We start from the raw sequence: 25,061 nt of genomic DNA, 5'->3' as shown, positions 1-25,061 counted from the left end.
GACAAATTCAGGTCATCCCATTGGTGATTTGAACCAGTTTTTCCTTAACAGACAGCCAATGTCGTCTCTCACTCGACTTCCTGTTTCATGCTCAATAAATTGTGCTCAATACTCCTAACTTTATTCGTAATCGTTTATTTGCGTTTTAAGCTTGAAACTTTCCTTGCAAACGAACGCAGCATATCTTGTTGAATCCTTATGAAACGGCGCATCTATTGGATCAAATGAAGCAAACCTGAGGAAAGAATTAGTTTCATACTGTTTACATTTTTTCCATTCGTGAATTCATGACAATTCATTGGAAATTCTCAAAGTGAAGTGCATCCAGTTGCCTTTACTCAGTGTTTTAAGTGATGATGACGCCCCGTCGTTTTACCATCTATTACTATCATTAGCATCAAATAAGATTAGTGTAAAAGTGAGTTATTGGTTGAGCTGACCGGAAGTACGTCAAGCAAAGCTGGAACTAATCAGGCGAGTTAATCGAACAGTACACTAGAAGCAACTGGTCGACCTCCTGTAAGATCTGAGAAGGGTTCCATTTTCTCAATAGTCAATTCACGTTACTTTCAAATGAGCTATGGTATGAGTGAGATGCACAGGCAACAGAATACAAGAGGATAAGTTGAAACTGTTTGGTTGCCTGTCGAGTTCTAAAACCCGATCGATAAGGTTCGTATTATGGGAAGATAAAAACATGTTTAACCGGGTTAACCAGTTTTAAACTGATCCGAAAAGGCACTCTAAGATCAAAGCGTGCACCAGTACAGAGACACGAAACCTCCGAAAGCTTGGTCAAACGGGTCTATGTTCAGGCTCGTTTTGCTCTCGGATTCCTTATACGAATGTCACCTGGTGAAACAACAACGAGATCCTCTCGTTTGCAATCTAACTAGTGAACTAACGAAAGCTGAACTTTGTGAACTTTGTAAAAAGCAAGACGTATGTATGTGCGGAGATAGATCAGTAGTTAAGGCGCAACACTAGTGGACGGAAGGTTCATTACTCGAATCCGATCCCAAAATCTCAAAAGCTTCTGCCTAGGCCTGGGTATCATGTCAATTTCTCAGCCCTGGTGACTCTTCCTGACAGCTGAACGATATACTGAGTTAACACACATCGCTGTATCCTGAGTTGGTAATGAGAAGTCTGCAGCACAATTGTCAAATTCAGCAAACAAATCAATAATCTTCTACACAGAGTTCCCAGACGTCTTTTCTGTGTCAAGAACTGTTCCGTTGTGAGTCGCTTCATGCACAACCAAACCACTCGAATACATCCCGAAGTAGAGATCAACCTGTTGGGACCAAATGAACATCTGAACATACGCTTCTCAGTCCAGCATGCAATTTAAAATCAGGGTCATATCGATTCGCACGTGAAAAAATGGGTAACTAGTATGACACTTTCCGCCGTCCTGTGCCTCTGACAGTACGGTAACCAAACTAATTGAAACGGGTAAATGGCGCGTGCGATTGTTTATACTTTGGGTGTTGTCGTTGGTCTATTTTTATGTGGGTGTCAGACCATGGAGTTGGAGCACAACTTTGCAAGACCTTGGCTAAATATTGGAGGTAGTATGCTCTACCTCAATCTTTCCGAGTTTTGGAATATAGTTCACGATGTCCTACCTTCAGACACTCCTCCTATGGCGTATTTAGCCAGAAGTCGCGCTCAGTGTGAAGCGCTAGAAATCCAACAATGCGGTGCTCCAGAGAACTGTTTTATCAATCGTATACCGGATAACCCACTTTCTATGGACCAAGTAGGAACCATCACTAATCGAGCTCACTATCGGTGTCGATGTCAAAAAGACCTATTTCCAATTGACTTTGTGGTATGGATAAATAAGACCGTTCACAACGTAAGTCGGGTCATTCAAACCAGATGTCCAGAACCGCCAGCCTGTGATAAATGTGACAAAGAACATACGGTAAAATGCATTGATCTAGGTGGAGGCAAAGCCACATGTATATGCGATCCAGACTACATGGAAGATAAAAATTGTGAGAAGAAGAAAAATGGTTGTACGGAACACCATCCCGCAGCAAGTTTAACTGGAAATCAGGCCTGTATGGTCTACAAGAACAACTCATGTTTCCCCATACCTCAATCTTTGCGGTACTCTTGCTTATGTCGCGAGCCGTTTCGTGAGGATAAACGACTTTCATTCCCGAACTGTATGGACAATCGGACAATATGTCCACGACCACTGTGTCTCGGTTTCCAACCCCCAATTGCGGTCACTATTCCGGGACCAACTATTATACTGGACGAGACTCACACTTTCGAGATGAGCGGAGAAAATGATTCGTGTTACCAGAAAAAATGCAACTGTCCCGAGGGATGGCTTGGTCCACATTGTTCGGAAAAGCGAGGCGAACTCATCCTTGGGTCGTGGTCCCCGTGGTCCACATGCAATCCTGATTGCATCATGCCAAATGAACGAATGCGGTATAAACAAATGGATGATCTACACGCGGGCACGAGTCGCACCACAGCGATTGGCTATAGGAGCAAATTTGCCCGCTGCACTGTGGGGGACTTGGATTTCTGCGTTGGTACTTTCAGATTTTGGAGACGGTGTCGTGTAACCACTTTGTGCAACACATGGACTAATTCCCGCCTCTCCACAGTCGTGAATCACGCGATAGCCCAGGCAATGATAGAGCATGATAAAGTAAGTTTTCCATCTTGTCGCATAACTTTCGTCGGAGCTGATTTTGACCCGAATGCTGTGAATTAACCGTAGCACTTAATCACTTTCATTTTCTGGTTGAACTTTTAAATTTCTTCCGTATTGAGGTGTAGAACACCGGACGAATAACCGCCCAGGAATGTTCAACCATTCCAACCTTGAAGTGGTTGATGCATTTGTTTCAGTGGATAAGAGCCCCGTTGCAAAGGTACTGGTACTTCGCGGCGACGGTTTGCGCACCTGAACAACGGATCGAGCTCTACCGAAGAACGTAGATGCAACATTCCAAGTATCTTCTGTCGAAATGTTTGGCGGATAGAGGTCTAATAGCCAGTTTCTTGGCCATCCAGGTTGCGCATTACAACGATCGTGGGCAAATGGTTCCTTAAAAGTCAGGCCACCGCGATAGTCACAAGCCAAAGCGGATGTCGGGCTTCGAATGAGGACATTAATCGTCTTGCTGTCTCAATTTTGAAAACCCGTTATTATCTAGGCCCATATGCAAACGTGGATTTCACAAACAAATAAATGTCCATTCAATACTGGCCGCAGCGTGGTAACATCGGTCGGACCACCTTATTAGCTGCATACAGCAAGACCGATAATTCAATTTAAATAAATTTATCAGCCATAAACCGTGTAACATATGCACATTGGTTCCAGCTGCTACAGTGGGAAACGCGAAAGAGTGGGACATACAGCCAAACCTTGGAGGCGATGGTACATCCGGTTAGTTCGGGAACTGGGTAGCAACGCATTGAAGGCGATAGCTTTGATGCGGAAATATGTCGCTGCTAAAGCCCTACACTTTCACTGATCTCTTTTAACCCTCTAAGTCCAGCTACAGACAGACCACTGGATCAATCAGATCCCATTTTTAACGCAATTACCGGTGTTAATGCATTATCTTTAGACGTTTGCTGTATTTGTGAGGCTCAAATACAAGTACATTAACTGTGCATCTTCGCTGTCCATACGCTACCGACTACACTCCTCAAATTCAGATTGCGCCAGTGCTGGCATAGCCCTCAGCTCAGGAGCTGTGGCCTCCTTGAACCACGTTTAGTTTAGACCCAAGATAGTGGTAACTGTCTCCTAGAACTTTGTGTTGACCACCAGTTGCTCCCAGAAGTGGCTTTCAGAAACGCCGGATGCCATTGTAGTACCTAGTGCCTCCATAATGTCAAACGGATCACATAACTGTTAGCCACCAGTGCTTTACATTCAGGAATATGAGTTGATTCACACTGTGACCTAGTCCGGTGTGGGTTCCCACTGAACTGTCCGGCGGTGTCTACTAGGCTAACATCCCGTTCGGTAGTGGGAACTCTTTCCTAACCATGAATCAAACAAACACGCCAAAACTGATCATGTGAGGGTTCGAACTCAGCCTCTTCGGAAGTTATTAGTGGTGTTTGGGAATAGATCACAGCCACTATGCGAGGTACTAGAAACCGCAGCAACTAATCGGCCCCAACAGTGAGTACGTTGCCCAAATCTGACTACCCAGATAAACATTTTCTGGCTTTTGACGGTGATTTCTTGACGATGGAGATTCGCAAACGATGTTGGATTAGTCACAGTGACATGTTGCCTAGGTGTATCTATCTAGTACTGTTTCAAGACGTAGGCATCTTGTTCTTCATCGCTTTCCACAAGAACGTTACGCAGTTTGTACTAAGCTCTCGTCCTTCACTCCAATTCACAAGGACATTCTTCCACAAGGTTGTATGATAGGTAACAACCGGTATTTATTAACGATGTACCGCTGATGATCATGACAACGATGACAGTTGAGAGTAAGGATCATTGATTACGTGATACAACTAGACGAAACTCGTCTCCGGGCAATATTATGTATGCGATATTAACTGCTGAGGAACTTAATAGGCACTGAACACTCGTATCGTAAAAACCCCAGGTTTACTCAACTAGCCTGAGCTAGCCTTGGTCGACGTGCTGAACACAGGAATGAAGTTCGTAGCAGACGAGACTTAATGCTCATAATTTTGAGACAAACTCGAAAACAGTCGATACGAAAACAATCGTCTGGTACGAAAGTCGGTGATTGCATTGCATTGGCAGTGTCCGTTTCCTTGGATGGAGAGGGGTGAAGAACAGAACAAACCACTCGTCAATGACATTACCGGAAATGGTGTAGTAGATTACCAACTATCATATCAAAACACCATCAACCCCAGACAATGTTCAGATCCACAAAAGGACGTCACCGTAACCCAGTAGACTAGTAAAGACGTGCTAGCAACTGGCCAGGTACTGACTATAAAGCATAGCTACACTCTCCACATGTAACTGAAACTGTGAGAACCCAAACCCCATTCATATCACAACAAAAATCGTTCCACTGCCACATCACCCGAAAGAGGCACGAGGGCTGAGCTACAAGCCTGATTGCCCAAGCCTAGACAGTCGAGATGCCAAGAGTGGATCCAAGCCGGCCTTACGCCACAGCCATCGAGGCATCTCGAGCTGAGTGAAGATGACCTTCTGTCACGTCCGATGTCTCTCTCATCACAATACCCTCAATAGTCTATTATTTTAACCAGACTTTTTGGCATTGTGTATTTTTATCTCGCTGCAGGCACACCGCCCAGACCGTGTCGAACCCATCCTAACGACCGCAGCGGAACTTACGTGGGAAGAAAGACATTGCTTGAATTTCATCGTGGTGGCTGGCGCACTAATCTACTCTTGTATTACCATATGGACCATGGAGTTACATCACCTGATTGTGAACTGGAATTCCAATGGAAACTAAATGAGAATGGATGCGCGTGAAATCAAAACCGTTATTACAATGAGTCAAGTTATATGTTGTGATTGTCTGTTGCACAAAGTACATTTACCCGTAAGCGGTAGATTGGTATTATGAATCACCTACACATGAACAACAAACATTCTAAATGAGGTCATCAGGTCAGTTGAACCGGGCAAAAAAAGTCACTTCGTCAAGTATTTGGCCATAACATGAAGCTTCCGACTGAATTCGTGTGTTCATATTCAGGTAGTGGGGTAAAGTATGTGGACTGTCGGCTTGGCTCCCTCGAATGCAATCGTACGATGGGGGCGGTGCGATCCACTCACCATCTGGTCGTCGCATATGTCTTCGATCTGATGCGAAATAAGCGAGATATTTGGATCCCGGGACAACACGGTATTGTCTAAAAAGAAAAGAAAAAAATGTGGGTGTTTCTAGGTGATACGCGGCTAGTGGCTTCTGGAGAGAGAGAAATTGCAACACTGGGGATTTTGCCAGCAGGTTCTCGGGACGGCTTTGTAGATAAGCACGAGACAAAAGACACTAAAAGGTCTGGATTTGTACCGTTTAGACGAACAAAAATGCGAGGGTGATCCGTCTGAGACCAACATCTGCATAACACGGAACAGAGTCTCGTGTCTTTTTGACATCGGTAGGTCTCACTGAGCTGCAATATTTGCATCCACCTCCAAAATCGGGTGCTGAAAAAATAGCCGACAGTAGACCGATAAATAACTTCATGTGCTTCGATTAGTTAACCTATGCCAATCACTCTTAACCCGTACTTGTGAAACACAACGAAACCTTCTGAGAAGTTCGGAAATGCGATGGAAAAGACGTCAGCAGCACTCAGCGCGAATGTAACTCCAAGTGTAACTGACGGATATTTTGGTTCTCAGGATGATATAAAAAAAACAATTTTAGTGTGAATGGGAGCTCAAGCATTCGGCAATTTCGACGTTTAGAACTGCCCGGAATCGGTAACCGCATGGGATAGGCTGAAACCTGTATATCCTTTGGGACTTGAAAATACAACATTGGAATAGTCAGAACCCGGTTTTTCATCTTGTCATATGATCTGATAGCACACTTCAAGGTTGTAATATAAATTGAGGTCTGAGAAGCTTTCATGAGTAAACTGAGAATAGTTATGTGAGCGAAGGATTCCTTTCAAAATCCCTTCAGTCAGTCAATCGGTTTTCAGCCCATAAAAAGTACATCAAAGTCCAAAGGGCTCCGGCTTCATCTACCGAGGATAAGGAGAATGAGAGCCATGTGTTGGAGACGGTGATGCAATCTGTACATTAACGACAAATCGATCTGACCGTGCAGTATGACAGGAAGTGAGATCTAGGAACTTAGCTTTGGAGCAACATCGCCATTGGTTGCAAGACAGACACATCTGTCATGGCCACTAACCACTGGCTCCTTGTCTCGTCCTACGAGATATGGAAGTTATCAAGACGACTAAGCTAGCCTGTAAGGACTTTCATGATGGACTGACCACTCCTCTGTCGTCTTTATCCAATGCAAGGCTGGGTGAATGAGGCTCTAGGAAGATCTCTGGCACAAGAAATACACCGCCTAATCAGCGCAACCTGCGGATAGCAGACATTCCCCTCAACTAGCTCTATCAGACAGTGACCTCTAACCAAAAAGGGCGCACCCCACAAATTGAAATCACTTCACTGTGGTCCCCTGAGACGAATTTTGCTATTGATAACACACGGGGGATCACTTCATCAACTCTGAACAAAGACCATGCTCAGTATCCTCGTGGTGCGAAGTATTATCTCGAAGGGTTCTTTTTGAACAGTCACCTGAAGGGTGGAAACGAGCCAGAGGCGGTCAAACTATGGGTCTTTGTTTTGACACGATTCAGATGTCTTAACGAAGATGCTGTCTCCTTCAGTGACAGGGGTCTCATAACATTATTTGCATCTGTGTGATACAAACATGTCAAAGGTTTTCTTTTTGTAAAAATAATCTTTCAGATGAGACCAATTGTGGTTATTTGAGTGGCCAGGTTTCCCCTAGGAGAGAACAAATATCAAAAGGAATGACCTTTATTGAGTCCTTGCAGGCTCTCTTTAAGAACGGAGCAAGTTCACCCCAATCATTCCTTCCGGAAAAGCCAGTTCAAAAAACGACCAGAAGTGAGTTTTTAAGAGAATAATTGTGTATTAGTCGTCCTGACGAGAAGAGGTCTCTTCTGAGAGTTGGCCTCTCGTAAATGAGCTTTACAAACGCCTTTGAGGATGATGTCTTCAGAGGTGAACAGCTAGGGTACACACCAAAAAAAGGGAATCCAAAACTAGAACGCACCCCAATACCTCCTCGAACGGTCCCTAGAGGGGGATTCCTCCCATGAGAGACCGCCTCCCAACAGAGACTAATTAGTTTATCTTATTTTTCTCCAAGGGTTCAAATGCGATGCGGTAGGCCTAGAAAAGACAGCTTATTCGGCAGCTGGGATCCAACAAGGTCAAAAGACGGAATTCCGGTCGCGTGATTCATTGGAGCACCCGAATGGTGATATTTCTTAAATAATGGTGAATACCCTACAGTGTTTGTGTCTTGTGTCAGTGGATCATCACCATCTCCACTGTACAAAGCATTCGCTGTCTAGTTTTGTACGGTAGTCTGAGGCTGACTTGGCACTTCACACGGCAAGCGTGTCAACAGTCATTTGGCGCACCCATTTCACGAGATGCATTACGACCAAGTTGTTGCTTGTCCGGTTCATTCTACTTGACACCCGAGGGAGCATATGCTAAGACGAACGCTTTGGCAATTTCCTTGCTCTTTTGCCGGTGCAGTGTGAAAGCAAGCGAGCTGGTATACACACGAAGGTTGCCAGACAAGAAATAGGCAATTTATTTTAGTATCTAGCGGCTGGCGAAAGTTAAACGCAAATGGGCGACAAATAAATTACGTTTGAACTCTGGTAAGTTTCCGACTCAATGATTAACAGCTGTGAATAAGGAGAAGCATAGTTTTCCCTGAGCAGAGGTTATGTAAGCGAAATAATAATAAATGATGATCGTTCAGCTGTGACACCCTTTTGGTGCCTAGCTGCCATGCCACACGAGGGCTAAGGTACTGCCAGGTCGCCCAAGCCTAGACAGAGGGAAGTCAAGAGGCGGAGGTCGGGTTCGAACCACGGACCTTCCGTTCAGTAAATTCGCGCCCTAACCACTTGGTCCATTTCGCGAAAGGTTCTCATTCACAATGTGTTATTGGTAACCTATCGAAGAAGCGAAACCCAATTGAGGAAAATTGATGATAGTCATGTGGGTTCGTCGATGAAGCGTAGAAATGCTGTTTCAATCGGTATGTACCAGCGCATATGAAGGTCACTTCCGTTCATAAATTCGCGCCCTAACCACTTGGTCCATTTCGCGAAAGGTTCTCATTCACAATGTGTTATTGGTAACCTATCGAAGAAGCGAAACCCAATTGAGGAAAATTGATGATAGTCATGTGGGTTCGTCGATGAAGCGTAGAAATGCTGTTTCAATCGGTATGTACCAGCGCATATGAAGGTCAATGGGTGCCAGGGTTTCTCCTCAACTGAGAGACGCATTGGCTTCCAAAATTTCGCATCTGAATCTCTATGAATCGTACAACCATACTAACAGTAATAACCCCGGACGGAACCGTTTCGTTCGCGTTACTTGTTCGAGCGACCAAGTGACTACTGCAGCCACTCGGCAGGAGATAACCACAACTCCCCTCCACAGCACGGTTGCAAAGGCTCACACACTGAGTTGGATACTCTCTAACGGGCGCGTCACATCACACTTGGTCGTGCGCCAGAAGGGAAGCTGTATTAAAAAAGTAGGCTGCTAAAACCATGACAGATACATGAATACGGACTACCTAAGGGTCGAGCTAAGTAACAAGTATTCGTAAAAACGGTCGATGAATGGTTGGTTTAAAATGTCACGGAGCAGAGCACTTGTTATGTGAATTTATTCTCACCGGAGGGTGATTTGTTAACGGTTGACAGCCAAATGTGACAATTTCAAGTTCAAAGTAGTCTTAGAAAACGACGACTGGGATGTGATGTAAGTTACGCCGCCCGCATGCTGAACAGATGCAAAGCGTTCGAACCTATCTAAAGTGAGTCCCTTTAGGAGGATGACAATTAAACGAAAAAAATGAATTTCTGGTGTTTGTGCCGTGAATTGATCTGAATAGACGTGCACATTTGCGAGATAGCTCAAGTGGTTAGAGCCATCGGGAGGTCCGTGGTTTGAACCCGACCTCTGCCTCTCGACTTCCCCTGTCTAGGCTTGGGCAACCTGACAGTATCCCAGCCCTCGTGCTTCCTTCGGGTAACATGGCAGCTAGGCACCGAAAAGACGCTACAGCTGAACGATTATTATTATTATTGGCTAGGTTGAAACGATTATCGTGCCGCATATTGTTACCAATGGATTATTTTTGCCTGTAGCGGCAAAATATTCCATCGGCCTTGCGGGTTCAGCTTTCGAACTGGATCATCCGTCCCGAGCTACCTCTTGGTGCGCCCTCTTATCATGGCTGACATACTAACAATCGCCTTCCCTGACCACATGAGAGAGTAAACCATATCCGTTTAACCGGTCAAATAACGACGCATCCACACAAGCCTCGGGGGATGGGGAGAAGCACTTATGCACACCATTGTAATCTCCTGTGCACAGAAAGTCCGTGCATGATTGGGCCTATCTCGCTGAGCCTCCTAGCAAATCATCCAATCGCTGGTCAGCCACTTGAGACGGAAGATTTAGTCTTCAACCATTAGCCACAAGGTATTGGGTTCAAAGTTCCTTTGAGATCCATGAGATGCTCACTGCCCAAGGATGATCAACTGTGAAGTGCTTCTGGGTTCTTCCGCATAGACTGCAGGAAGAAACCTCGATTGAAAAATTCCCAAATGTCATCACACTACTGACATAGAATCGAGTCACCTAGATTTTCCAGAAACATGCATCGGATCCCATAGGAGATGTGCACCTTTGCTGTCTTTCTACAAGTCATGTCAAACTGCACTTGGTGGGTAGGCTTTCAAGCCCGTGGAATTCCCCTCATTTTTCAACATCCAGGCGACAGGACTGATTTTTCTTTCAAGATTGTGGTACATAATGCCTCAGGGATAGTAATTGTTCCTCAAGTGTCACATATTGATCAGCCAGCTCAGGTCGTACTTTTGAGTGCGCTTCATGGAGAGCAGCAATTCAGGATATTTTCAGAGCCCACTGACCCTTCTTGGAGACAGTTGCCGTAAAGTAAAATAGCTCAACTCAATGGCAACGCGGTTATACTACTTAAGTTCACGCACCGGAGACTGCGATGCCCAAACCACACTAAGGTTCTCGCAATTTCTACGAGGTTGCAAAAAGCGTACACGGAAAGGTTACTCGGCTGAACTTCAACTTAGGAATCATCCTAAATGGTCAAAATGTGTTTTGGGGCCATATATTACCCCGTCCTACACGTTACTACTGTAGCAAATACTCTAAAACAAACAAGTAATCGTATTCTCAACCCTATCCGCCAGTCATTTTTGATTCATACTTTATACAGTGTACAATATAAGTAGTGTGGGATGATTACTGAAGGTCCACAGACAACCCAGTTTCGTATACATGTGAGCCCGAAGAGAGATCATTTGCGTTGCATAGGCTTTCCAAGAAATTTGAAATACTGTAACTTTTGTTCAACCCATTGTAACAGATGTGGACGCTTCACTTATTTAGTCAAACTTTGGACTGGAGTTCCTATGAACATGTGTGTGATGTCACAATACGTGTACACATCCGCGACATTTTGGCTCTATCTTGTGAACCAAACGAAGTGGATAAGTGCGATCCAACTGACGTCAGTGAGAGCTGACACCATTTTGTTTGTTAGAGCGTGCTTTATGGAGGTGCTTTGTGTTCGATATTTCACCGACGTCACTGCAAATTCTGGCCTATCTCATCCGCGCTAAGCCCGAGTTATCAGAGAGATATGGATTGACGCTGATCACTGGGCATTCAAAGCCATTCTCGGGCTGATTAAAATCAATAGTTATTTGCCGTGTCTTGGCTTCGATTTGAAAAAAAAAACATTCTTCCTTTCGTGGATATAGAAGAATGGGACCGACCTATAGAATACCACTTTCTCCGTAGGTTCCCGAAAAATCCGACTGTAAACGATTTCGGTAAGGGATGGTACTCCTGGTCTTAACAAAATATCTGATGACCAGAATCGATACACAGAGTAAGGCCGATTGGAAATTTCACTCAATGAAATAAATTCTCACCGAAGACAGGTTAAGCAAACATTTGTTACCTCGACAAGTTAGAGACGAGGTGCGCATTTTCTTGGTTAGGTACTCCTAGAGTGATAAATTTTGCGGCCTAATTCCTATCGGAGACGAACACACGGGTTTGAGGAACGGTCCTCCAGCCAACCAACAGCTTTTCACTGAAGGCAAACTTGGGCTCCGTTTACCTAGTTAGCAAGTCCCCAAGTCCCAATCAGATAGAGGATCAATCACGAGCGAAAAAATTCGAACAACCGGTGAAGCATGCAAAGAACAGCGGGTAATGCTCTCTGCAATCTGATAAAAATCCATGGCCCTATACTAATAAACTGAGAATTCCTTGGAATAAAGCCAGCTGTTTCCGTTAAGATAACAAAATGTGACGTCTATTCATAAGGAGAGACGGTTAAACTGGGAAGTAAACCAGAATCACGCTTGTGCGCTTAGCTGAATCGGTCAGCGTAGGTAGATGGAAAATGCGTAAAATGATCGGGATATGACTGTGAAAATTCACTGTTCTGCAGTTAACTTGACATGAAAATGACGCCTAGAAGCGAGTAAGCACACTGACCCTCCTGAAGGACGAAGTGCCCGAACGGCGGTCATTTTTTTAGGATAGCTTTTGCTCGTAGGCGAGGGATGCTAGGAAGTCAACCTTTGAACACAATGCAATAGGTAGATCCAAGCTTCACTTACACGACTAAATCTTTACAAAACTCATCAGTGTTTTTTACGAGTAGCATGTATTGTTCAATTCGTCCTCGACGTTAACATAGAGCGCACACTACAAGAGACTATGGAAATATGCATCGAACAAACAATCACAAGCAAGTAGACATCTGTTTAACCTGCAACTATCAAGCGCGCGCGGACTCCCCGCGCTGCAATTACGTTCTTCTTAATGAACCCCAAGAACAACCATAGCACTTAAGACAAATAATATTGAAGCTATATTATTCTACAGATAGGTCAGTTGAAACTGTGTACAGCAGTTGTAGCGGTAGTCTGACATCGGGATAGCTATCAGTGTACCTGAACACAGACGCCCGATTTGTAGATCCTACAGCGTAATTTCTGACCAACAAGAGGTGTAAAGAATAGCAAGGTGAAGGAAGCAGACGTGGAAGTTCAAGATAACCGGCATGGCATGATTCACTAAGAATCTGTAGCATAATGAAGGAAACCATACCATGCGATTCTGCTCTGGATTCGGCAGCTTGCGTCGACCCAACTCACGGAATTCCGCTCGTCGATTTTTCATGTGTACAGTCTGGTAGTATACCCAAAAGCGCCCCCAAAAAGTGCGATTCCCACTTACCTCCTCAGGCATTCTGGAAGTTTCTTATTTTCAAGCAACCCATGGACGCAGTAATCCGCGAACGAGGACGGGAATTCCAAAATTGCATCAAAATCGTACACCCAGTGCTCATCGTGTACGGAATGAATAAGGAATACGTGATAGTCCTAGAGAGCTGGGAACCATGAATGACGGTGTTGGTAAACTCACCCACACAATAACATAATTGTGAAAAGGATCTCCCTTGCGTTGCCCAAAAAGGGCCACCTGAAGAAACAGCAAATAGAGACATTACTGACAAATATCTGAGTACCGATGCGTTGGAATTGGATACGAAAACGACGTGAAATTCTCCTGAATCAGATTGTTTCATTAGTTTTTCCAGCAACAGGTAAACGTTTTCTTCACTGTTGTTGAAAGAGGTCAAGAAATGATTCACAAGCGATTACCAGTAATTTGGTGTGTATGGAAAGTTATGACGTCTGTCCACTGAAGACGGCATCTGTTCAAACCAAACTATTGCGGCGTACGTTTTCTTCCTAAAATAAAGATGATATTCAAAGTAGACAACATTGTAGTTCTCAGGCAGAAATAAGTAATATGCCAATGGGGTTCATTATTAAGTCCACCTTGAAGACAGCATAGTATGAAAACAAAATAATTGAAAATTCCTTGAGAACCAATGGGCAAAGCCTTATTCCAGCACTTTGAGAAAGCACCAGTTGCGGAAGAGCAGTAGACTGCATCTTTTTTGGATTTAGTGAACTTGAAGTGCATTGGTGATAACATTATCAGGCGCATACAAGCGCCCCTCAGGAGAAGTGATCATGCCTTAATTCGTTTAGGTTTGCACCTGATACTTATCGAAAAAATCTGCCTCGTCTGCTGACATATCATGCGTAGTAAACTGACTAAGGTCAGAGTGTCGGTCTCGACCCTGAACCGACACTTGCGACAGATACGACCGCGCCCGCTCAGAACAACAGAGACGCCGCCCCATTCGAAAACGTTCACTCGAGAGACCCTACGCCACAGTGGAATATCATCATCAGAGACAACAACATCAGGGTTGGTACGGAGGCTCCACTGCCGTACAACCACAAAGCCTATCTAATCATATTCAAAGCCTTGCAGTGAAAAGAAGATAAAACAGTGGCTGATAGAGGGTATCTGATACTGGTCTATCGCAAGCATTTTGAGGTGCCTGCACAACCAAGCGCTGAACTGGACAATCTGGAAAGAAAATGAAAGCAAGAACGCCACTGATATCGATCAGGCGCCATTAATCCCAATGTCTACAGCCAAGCGCAGGAGGGGTTACGAAGACCCTATCCTGAAAGGCATACCATACCAACAACACCCAAGCCCTTCGTAATCTCTTTCACACCCCTTTGCCAACCCATACGTTGTCCACCATGCGGTTTACGCTATTCTAAAGGAGGCACACAGAACAAAATTAGTAGCAGTGGACACTGTTTCGGCATTCGTACCACATGACTCAGCCACCGCAGTTGATTGTGCTGGAGGTGTTTAGCAACTGAAACACCTTTTTTAATTGCCTCGTTACGAATTCATTAAAGCCGTCCGATACCAACAAATCCTCTGATCAAAAATATGAAGATGCCTTACATCATTTGTCCGCAGAGACCGTGTCTCGCAACCCTTGACCTAGCAGAGGGGTACGAAACAAAATACGAAAAGTTTGGTTGCTGTCAGTGCTAATCACCTTCCAGGATGGCGACCGCGTGATCCCCACTGCGTCTGGTTGAAGATACTGCAAAATATGGTTACCAACCAATGTCAGTGGCGTTCTTGTTGTCAGTTTCTATCCAGATTGCCTGAATGAGTGTCTGGAGGTGTAGGCACCTCGGAATGGTTGTAGTAAGGTAGCACTAAGTCCCTTCCCCGTCCACCTTTACTATTTTCTTCATAATAATGCTTTCATATAAATCATGGTTGCACGGCAGTGAAGCACCGATGTTGAACACTGACTTCATGCTGCCGATGATGATGATGCCTCTTGGGAACCAGAGATATGCCTTTTTGACACCAGAAGTGACGCAGGGCTCTTGGGATTCCTGTACTGACTTTATCGGACACATTTCCGTCAGAGATAATACAACTACCAATGTATGTAAAATTCTCCACAACCCTCAATGATCTTCCCTGATGATGCTCAAAGACCACATGTAGGTGCAAGGTGTTTGCCGAAAGATGGCATATCGGTGGTCCGTCTATTCAAAATGACTTGTGCCTCGCCTTCATTTTCAATGATGAAGACGACGTCGTCTTTGTACCCCGATCGACAACACTCTCACCAGCAACGATCTAAACAACCGGGTTTTGAGGACCTTCTAGCGTTCGTTTCATTATTTCATCACAGACGAAGTTGAACACTAACGGAGAGAGAGGATCTCCTTCTAGGACACCATTTTTTAAGGGAAGCTTTTAGAGAGCTCACCGTGCACTCTGACGTATCAAGATACGTGTGAATGTAGGGACCGGATCATGGTCATAAACTCCTGGTGCATACTCTGTTGAGCATGTGTAGCACTGACCGACTGACAGGATCAAACGCACCCTTGAAATAAAAAAAACAAGATTAAGAGTCGACTGTACATATGACGGAGCTAGGGTGTGGTCGGCGCAGCCTCTACCCGGTCCAAGTACCGTTTGATGCGCATTGGTCAAGGATTCGCGTGCCATCGCTAGACGATGAAGAATCAGTGACCCCAGAAAAATTGTTACTGTGAGAGTAGAACTAACACCTATGTGATTACTAGATTCACCCTTTCTGAAAATGGGAAATGTCACCGACACAGTTGTTTGGAACGGTCTTTTCTCCCATACAGATGTAAACACACTAGAGATGCACTGAATGAGGTATCCATCATCATTAAACAGAGCAGATGGAAGGTCGTCAAGAACAGCAGCACGATGGCTCTTCAACAGAGATATACACTCGGGCACTTCTGAGGCTGAAGTCCGTCTCATATTGACAGTCCACCTTTCTGTTGAAGGATTCCGGAATGAGAGTAGCAGTTGGCCAACTGAATTGCTGGATACCAGAGTGCCATTTTGGTCCCCGATGCTTTGGCTGATAAGAGGCTTCCGAGAACCGGTCGAACGAACCAAGCGGAACAACATGCGTACGTTTCCAGCAGTTTCTGTACCTTCCATTTGTTCAGCCATTGGGACCCACTAAGTTTCTCGGTTTGCACGGACACTCATTTGCACATGATGTCGGATGATGCGTCTTGTTGAGTTGTGGTCAGGAGGAATCTGTTGACGGGCCTCTATCAAAGCCAGGGCATTGAGAAGTGCTCTGGATACCCATTCTCTGTGGCTTGCGATATCCGACATTATCCGGTTTTGATATTATTTTGACTTCTAAGTCTACTAGCTCCTCAATGCTCATCGAGTTATGTGCGCTTTGCTGAAATCGGATGCACAGCGGTTGCAGCTGTGACGCATGGTGCACAGAGCTGTGAGCCCTGGTGCTGAGAGCCACCGAGAGTATTCAAATTGGAGTCAAGTAGGATAGTAAATGGAATGCGTGAATGTAAGAGGGGAGGCGCCAGCAGTGCCATGTCTCGCTTAACCCCCTCTCCCCTGTTGTATGCAGCAAGTAAGGCCACGCGACTAGTGACACCACATAACGGCCGATGTGGCATGAGGTTACTGGTAGTTGTAAGCATCATGGTTGTACGTGGGCTGGGATACTGCCAGGGCGCCCAGACCCAGACAGGAACCGTTCAACTGTAGCGCCCTTTCGGTGCATAAGTGCCATGCCGCCCGAGGCAGCACAAGGGCTGAGATACTTCAAGGTGGTCCAAGCCTAGACAGGAAAATTCGAGACGCGGGAAGACGACTGAGGTCCTCGACCAAAGCCTTTGACCCAAAAACCTGGCCGCAAGTCAGCGGGAAATGAAAGTACATTACCATTTCTATAGAATGAGTCGTCACACATGTTCTGACCCCTAACCTGGGGAGTCAGGAGACTATTGGCCAGACCACTAACCATTCACCAACCTGGTATGGGAGAATCTGTGCGCACGGACACCACGCAGCAAAGCGCAATGGGTCGCGGAGGCACACAAACCGTCACACCACGGTAAGGTCAAGTCTCTTCGTGACAGAAGAGCTTCTTAGGAGAGCGGTGTCCGAAGGGTTCACCCCTACAAATGCCAAATGTGGAGCACGTGCTCCGTATGCTGGTCGATCGAATTCCTCGAACAGCCCCTCTCGCACAACGATGTGAAGGGTGGAAACGAGTCAAAAAGTGAGTTGGCAGTAAAGTAATAAGGTTATTATCAGATAACACAGTTGCGCTGGTAATTGCTGTCTCCCTGGATGGGGAGCCCGAAACGGAACACATCAATGGCTAGAGACATTGTCAGACATGGCCATGTCGTGCCCTCAATGGTGCGAAAAGGCTCATTAGTTAGGGCGCGAATATACCGACCGGAATGTCTGTAGTTCGAACCCAACCCCTATCTAGACTTGAGAAACCTGGCAGTACCCAAGCCCTCGTGATTCCTTTTGGTGATATGGCAAAAAATCGTTAAAAAAATCGTGACATGGCAGTTAGGTACCGAAAGGGTGCTACAGACGAACGATTTTTTCAGTGGAGCCCGTGCATTTAGGCTATTTCCCTCTCAATCTTTCCAATGAAAACCCCACTGACAACCATGCATTTACGTATCAAATTCATCAGCTACCGCCTCCGATGCGCAGCTATCTGCCCGACCTCCCCAAATCATCGAGGAACGAAACTGTGGAACTTTACGGTAGGTACGCGGTTATTACCGTTGATGATGACGACTTGATCACGACAAAAGGACTGAGTCTATCGTGCATCTCAACCCCCTCTGCCTCCTGGCCTAGATGCCATGCCACCCGAATGAAGCACGAGGGCTGGGATACTGCCAGGTTGCCCGAGTGTACACAGAGCAAGTCGATATGCAGAGGTCGGCTTCGAACCACGGGCCGCTGTTGGCCTAGACGAATGCTTTGAGGCCTTGATATCACGCGAGGCGTGAAAGTTGAAAAGATAGCACTTCGTACTAGCGAGGATTTCCAGATCAAGGTTGTGGGTGGCATTCGGTGGAGTTACACAGGCGTCAAGTGTTGGAGACCGTACTGCTTTTTCTCTACGTAAACCATGTTGATAATCCTTGCTATATATTTGTAGGCGTGCTGATTGGCAACTTCCAATTTAAGTAAATTAAAAACTAGTCGCTCAGTTGTAACATCTTTTCAGTGCCTAGCGGTCATGCAACCTGAAGGAAGCAACTTCCAATGCAGGGCCACGAAGCACTTGATAAATTCTACTTCGGAACTCATACTGGAGGTCTCCAGATGGCGATGCCTCGGGGCGCTTCCCAAGAGAGCCAACCAGCGCGACTATCCCGAAAATATCCAACGTGATTCAGTGTTATGCCCGATATTGAATAGTGCATAGACGTTCGAAGCCCTAGCTCCGAAGACATCAGACTGCTGCTGTGCAGTCAGCACCGGCATATCGGATGGCTTGTTAACCTCCGAGGGCTTCCTTAAAAGGACAATCCCAGAAACCTGAACCTGACCTCCTAACGAAGGAAATGACTAACAGCTGACCTCATCGAAGCATTTAAAATACTGGCACTGAAAATTCGGCCCTTCTTAAGTGAAGGGGTGTTATGAATATCTGCCAACTATAGTACGGAAGTCGTATTTATAGAGTGAAAACAACTGTCTTCCAGTTCAAGTAATGTATGATACATTCCTGTTATTTGGGTTGATTTATAGGTGACTATTGGTGATGTGACACCTTGTTGACTGGGCTTCAGCTCATCAGCTTTCCACCCACAGAAGTTGTGATGACTCCGTCCCTTCGGAGAGTCACCGTCCCCTGGTGCTTCCATAGTACACATACTAGAGCTAGAATCTTCGTGACGAGACGAGAAGCACTGGGCTAAAACAATCCATTCTGATTGGTTTACATTCTTCCTAATCAGGGTGCCTTCTTTTAGTTTTTGGCTGGTTCGCAACACATCATTGGACAGAATGTTATGTTATTTCGAGCGGCTCGCACCCGCACGCCCCCTTTAAAGGTGCTGTTCATCCGGCCGCATTTTCTATTTGCCTTGTCGTTTCGTCTTCGAGGTAGTGGGAATGTTGATCTGACGTCTGGCACAGACTGCTCTGGTATGTCAAGGTTGTCCGGCGTGCCATAGGACATGGTTCCACTGTGGGGACACAATCTGCTGCCTGATGATTCGTTTGATGCGCCCTCACATAAGAACCGACTTACATTACGTGGGGTAGTATTCGACCCGGCACACACACTGACAGCGTTCATGATATCCCGCATTAGGTCTCTATGGTCTGAGGTCCTTCCCCCGGTCCATCGAACCCGACTTTCCGGACAGCAGCAGAACACTGGCTGATTATGGGATTGTATATAGATAGGTGGAGACCACTGGGTTCAGCGTCGCGGGCTGTCGGCCACCGTCGTCAAGACGGACAGAGATGAAACGGGTACTAGTTTCGAAAGTCATGGGATAGAGAATTGCCTTATCACGTGCACTCCCGACTTGATATTCTCAGTTCAACACAGATTCCTCTGAAACCGTTCGTGGATGACGAACATGCTCGTATTCATGGACAGCTTCAGCCAAGCTAAGGACGACGGACTCCTATCAGATGCCATATTTTTCGACTTCTCAAACGCATTCGATCGAGTCCCACACGTCCCGCTGCTCCACAAACTCAAGCCTTGTGGGATTTGAGGGGAAATTCTACGCTGAATTAAGGTGTTCTTATCAGACAGAACATTCCTTATTCTACTCCAGCGCCGGTCTCCATTGAAGTTCCTCAAGGTTCTGTTTCGGGACCACTTTTGTTCCTGACCTACGTCAACGACCTTCCAGACGTTCAGCTAAGTCCATGTCTACTTTTTGCACACGACTTGAAATCCTGGAGTTCAAATGTCAGTGCCCTCCAAGTATATGTAGACGCTGCAAAGAAGTGGTGGTTGGACTGACACTTTCCTCTGAATGAAGAAAAATGTGTCCATGTCATTCAGAGGGGACTCAGTGAATGCCTGTCATGCGTGGTGAGAAAGGACCACAAGACATCAAGAGGATAGATGTCTAAAAGGATTTGGGTATCTGTCTCTCTTCAACCACGGCCTTCTCACTGCGCCATGAGAAATGGGGTCGAAAGGCATTCGTCGTTCTACAGATGATTCGGCGCACCTTCTCCCGTATTACCGCATGGACTTCCAAATACTCTATGGGGCCTATGTCGAACCGCTTCTTGAATATGCCAACCAAGTTGTCTACTCAGGACGCACGAAGGACGTAACCCTCAGTGAGCGTGTCCAACGAGCTGCTACGAAAATTGTTGCCAGTCTTAAATCCGTTGACCATGAAATGCATTTCGCTGTACTTGACCTCTTTCCTTTGGAGTTTGGTCGCTTCCGAGGAGACCTGATACTTACTCATACCTTGTTTGAACAAAGTTTGGCCACCGTTGACGATGACATGGTTAGCAGATTTTCAGGATCAGAGCACACATTTGCACTAGGCATTTACTTCCCATTTTGGGTAGTTGGTGTGCGGAAAAGACTTCCTCCGACGGTTGTTCATACTGCACCTAGTACCCAGTTCAACGCGCTTTTAGGTGCTTTAAGATGTGAGTCCTGGCACGGGCAAGCTTACTGCCGTGCGCAGAGACCTTGCAGACCGGTACTACGCCGTCTCTCACTTGTAACCTTCGGGTGAATGGAAGATGCCGGACGGCTATTTAACCGTTTATGGACGGTTTTCCGGTTATTGCAATAACCGTAAAAACGCCGTTTTAATGAAGTTGTGATGATGCAAAAAACCACCTTTTACCCATAAAAGTGGTCAATAGACGGTTATATAACCGTCATATAACCTGAAAACTCGGTTTGTTTGACTGTGTGCTGCTAGGGAAACCCGATCCGGGAAGCCTGGGCAAAAGCCCTGATCCTGTGTAGCAGGCCGTGATGCGTGACCAACAGCAAAGTTTTTAGGATGAGGTATGCATATGTACATGTCGTCACGATCTGAAGTATCTTTTTTCTGCAAACGAAATTGAGTGGCTGCACCGACAGTTTTATCCACTTAATCCAATCTAGGCCTAAGAGATCCGGGCCGGTACAGCTGGCGAGGCAGTAAATATAAGTCAGTTTGAGCTCCTTGGAGAGGTTCAGCATCGCGTTAGCTCCATGGTTCCATCATATGCACTACGGATGGAGCACTTTGAGTGTTCAACTGGTAACCTTTGTGGTATACGGTGTCTGTCATTTTGATTGAATCATATGTAAGTATTGGTGATGTACAACCTTGCTTACTGGGCCTTGGCTCATTAGCTCTATTTGTTTTCCATCCACAGAAATTGTCGTGAACACCTGCCTTCAGAGAATCACTGTCCCCTCATGTTTCCATAGCGTGCATATTACACCTTACAAACCATGGACGTCATATGACGTCCATGGTTTGTTAGGAAATCAATCTGGTCGGAACCCACATCGAAATGAATTCAGCAATCAAGCGGACACCCGTAGAATACGGAAACGCAAATGACTTCGTCCTGATACCGCGCATCGGCGTATTAAGATTACCTGGAGCCGCCATCCTGAACTGGTTTGGGTTTTGTGCTTCAACTGTCTATCAATGGTTGTGAAGTGCAACCCCTATATTGGTCCCTTTCGCTTACCCTTCCTCCAGCTACAGTCCATTAAGTGGCTTTTAATCGAGGCGAACAAAGATTACGAAAGCCATATCTACAGAGCAATCACAAAAATCCCCAAAGCCAAGCCACAATCCAGGGAACGGGAACAAAATCGCAGAACTCAAATACCCTATTCTGATTGGCCCAATTCCATCTTGATCGGTGGGTGCTGCGCACATGCGTCGACGAATTGCATCAGCGAGTCTTGCGGTCTAAACCGGGCTACCGGTTTCTCAAGGCCATAGGAGCCCTATATTGTCATGGTATAAAAGCCGGTGGGCAGCCACAAGTAATCATTCCTCGCTCGTTTCGTGTGCGGTCCGGGTGTCTACGATGTCATGCAAAACGCGGCTTGTACAGTTACTGTGGTGTATATATCCACCACGGTAAGACCGGCGCCTATCATGCAGAAGCCAACTACATCCTACAGTGGACTGTTGTCAAGCAAGCAGGTCTTGTAGTTTCACAGAATGTATCCTTGAATGAACGCAAGATAACCAGACAGATTTTCCAGTATTTTCCCGGTCGTGAAATTCAAGTCCAAACTGTGAGAATTCCAACGGGAACACACACGCATGGACAATGCGCCTCATGGGTACAGTTTCTCTCGCCGCGTTGTGTCATTTTGGAATCGTTTACCGGCAAATGTCGTTCAGTCAGAAACAGTTCAAATTTTCAAAAGTAATTTGGATGAACATTTTTCTGATCTATGCTTCTGTGAGGATATCTCCTCCGCTCTGGTCCCGAAAGTCAGCTACTCGACTAGCGGACCAAGGGCGTATATGGAATGATATTCGCATTTTTTCTGTCGATGGAGTGTACACAGAATTTTTTCTTTTGCTCCAAATATATGATTCTGATTCTGGTGGTGAAATATGAACAGAATGTCGGTGATGTGCTCGCAATTGCGAGCACCGGTCTAGACCGATGCGTACATGGTGTACAAATGCTCATGCACACGCGTTCACACCGGAACGCTAATGGAAGGGATCGTCGTTACGTCGATACTTGTCTGCATAATCAATTGCCTTATGTTCAGGTACGTTTATTTCGACTGCCGGTCCTTCATGCGTGTTGTTCGCCTTGACGGTCGTCCAGTAATCGTTAGTTTTACTGTGGTTTCAGGCAGGATCTGCATGTCTGTTGATATCTAAATGTTGTGAATGTCGTCGCGATCGCGATGATAGGACTTCGAAGCACTCCTAGCTGAGAACTGATGTCGGTTCCCAGGAATCGTTTAGTTTGAAGAAAAACATTTTTCAACTGTAGCACCCTTTGGTGCTTAACTGCCATGTCACCCGAAGGAAATACGAGGGCTGGGATACCGCCAAGTTGCCCAAGCCTAGACGGGAAGTCGAGAGGCAGAGGTCTGGTTTGAACCACGGACCTTCCGGTCAGAAAATTCGCACTCTAACCACTGAGCCATCTCGCTGGTGCTCAGTTGAGTGATCGTCTAAGACGAATCGAAACGCACGGACAACGGTGAACGCCTTCTGCTGACCACAGACCATTTCTGTTCAGTGCTAACTTCTGAATCGGCCAGAGCGCTTGGCCACATGGTCTGCCCCGTATACGAGTCAACCTCCAATACAGATAAACCGCATTAGCATTAGCTACAGGTGGCATGGGTCAGTTACGGACTGTTGTCCATTGTGGGCCACCTATTAAGACTCGGATCACCCGCCCTCTCAATGCCGCTTCTCGTTTAGGTTTCAGGGGCGTTTAAGATGTGCATACCTCATCTCGCCATTTTGATGGAGGTACATTCCTCAGCAGGTGCTTGTCTGACTTATTTTCTCCCAACTAACTATAATGAGTCGACAATGGTGCCCATCTTCAAAATGGGTGCTTCAAGTGATTGTCGCAATCACAGAGAGCTCGAGATAGCTCAGTAGTTAAGGCATTAGCTTAAGGACCGGAAGGTCCGTGGTTCGCACCCAATCTCAGCATCTCGACTGCTCTCGTTTAGGCCTGGGCAACCTGGCAGTATCCCAGCCCTCATGCCTCCTTCCTTCCGTTGGCAGTCACAGAGGAATTAGCCTGACTTCCATTGTGACCAGGCTGTTTGGACCTCTTATTTTACATCATCTTAAGATGATACGTAAGGTCGGAACCCCTGGAAAGCAAGCAGAATTGAGGCCGGAAAGGGGCTGTGTAGACTACATCTTCACTCTCTGTCAAATGCTAGAGCAGCGACATACGTATAGGCGTCCTACACGCTCGATGTTACTGGCCCTCAACAGTGTAGTCTACTCTGTTGACTCGCTGGTCCTTTTCAACACGGTATGCCCAAAAAGCTCGTGAATGTTATGCATTATTTTCTTCAAACACTTGTGGTCGCTGTTCAGATCTCTTCGAGCGAGAACCTTGCCGACCAGGAGTATGAAGAGGGCGTTGTTCTCACTGCTGAAAAAGAGCAGGATGTGCAAACAGAAATACTGCTGTCTTTTCACATGTTCTTTGCGCCCACAGGGTGCAAAGTTTTACTGCGGGGAGTACAGTCTTTGAACATGCCTTTAAGGACTTAAGGAGCGACATTGGAAGTCGCTAGCTCTGATGTGCGGCAGATGAAATCAGCGCATGAATCTCAAAGTCCTCCGCCAGTTTGCTTCAACTGCGGTGTCAGTGGCATATTTCACTGGGTCGAAAACACGCGTGTATCAGACTGCTGTTTGGGTTGCCTTGACCACTATGATCTGAGGTATCTTCAGGCTGCGTCTTCACCATTACGTCAGAACTATAGCTGGAGTTCGCTAGAACCGACGAATTCACAATGGGATGATCAGGAGATGGTTTTTTTTGGTGAAGCAGGCGGTACTTCACTCAATGAACGCATCCAGGATTACAAGCAGTAGAAGGTGGCTGGGCCATGTGTTATGCATGCCTGGTTACTGCTAGCCGGAACGAGCGCCGTTTTTCGTGTCCAATTCGGAGTGGCGAAAATCCTGAGACGGACAGAATTTGACATGACAGAGTGGATTTAAAGATGTTATGAAAAGTTCTAGTGCTGTTGGCTTTCTACTGTGGGGTCCACGTGACCCTCTGTGTTCTCGGCTGTAGACAGTGAATAAAATGGCGGCTAACCGATGCCAGTGGTGGTCGTTCTGTCAATTTCGATCCGGATTTCCGATGGTGTCGAAATTGTGCGCACCTCGGATGCTTATTGTAAGTTAGCCCTTTGTCCTCCACCTTGCCCCATCTTTCTTTCTATTAGAAGGCTTTATTCAAATACATTGGTATGATT

The 25,061-nt window shown here is 46.0% G+C and overlaps 2 protein-coding genes across 2 annotated transcripts; one reads left to right on the top strand and one right to left on the bottom strand.

Moving 5' to 3' along the window:
- Positions 1-1,371: 1,371 nt before the first annotated feature.
- T265_04721 (hypothetical protein) lies at positions 1,372-5,883 on the top strand (the record flags this gene model as incomplete). Its single annotated transcript, XM_009169525.1, has 2 exons — positions 1,372-2,680; positions 5,301-5,883. 2 exons carry the CDS (start codon positions 1,463-1,465, stop codon positions 5,475-5,477), a joined length of 1,395 nt encoding a protein of 464 aa, XP_009167789.1.
- Positions 5,640-18,072, bottom strand: T265_13576 (hypothetical protein; the record flags this gene model as incomplete). Its single annotated transcript, XM_009169535.1, has 7 exons — positions 5,640-5,880; positions 13,094-13,239; positions 13,283-13,339; positions 13,386-13,479; positions 13,522-13,611; positions 16,945-17,057; positions 17,882-18,072. Coding segments are annotated over 7 exons (930 nt in total), but the record flags the coding sequence as incomplete, so codon positions are not given.
- Between the last annotated feature and the right edge of the window lie 6,989 nt (positions 18,073-25,061).

The sequence above is a fragment of the Opisthorchis viverrini genome (assembly GCF_000715545.1).
Source record: "Opisthorchis viverrini unplaced genomic scaffold opera_v5_81, whole genome shotgun sequence".
Lineage (NCBI taxonomy): Eukaryota > Metazoa > Platyhelminthes > Trematoda > Opisthorchiida > Opisthorchiidae > Opisthorchis > Opisthorchis viverrini.
Note: the sequence above shows the minus strand (reverse complement) of the source record. Positions and strands in the feature narration are given on the sequence as shown.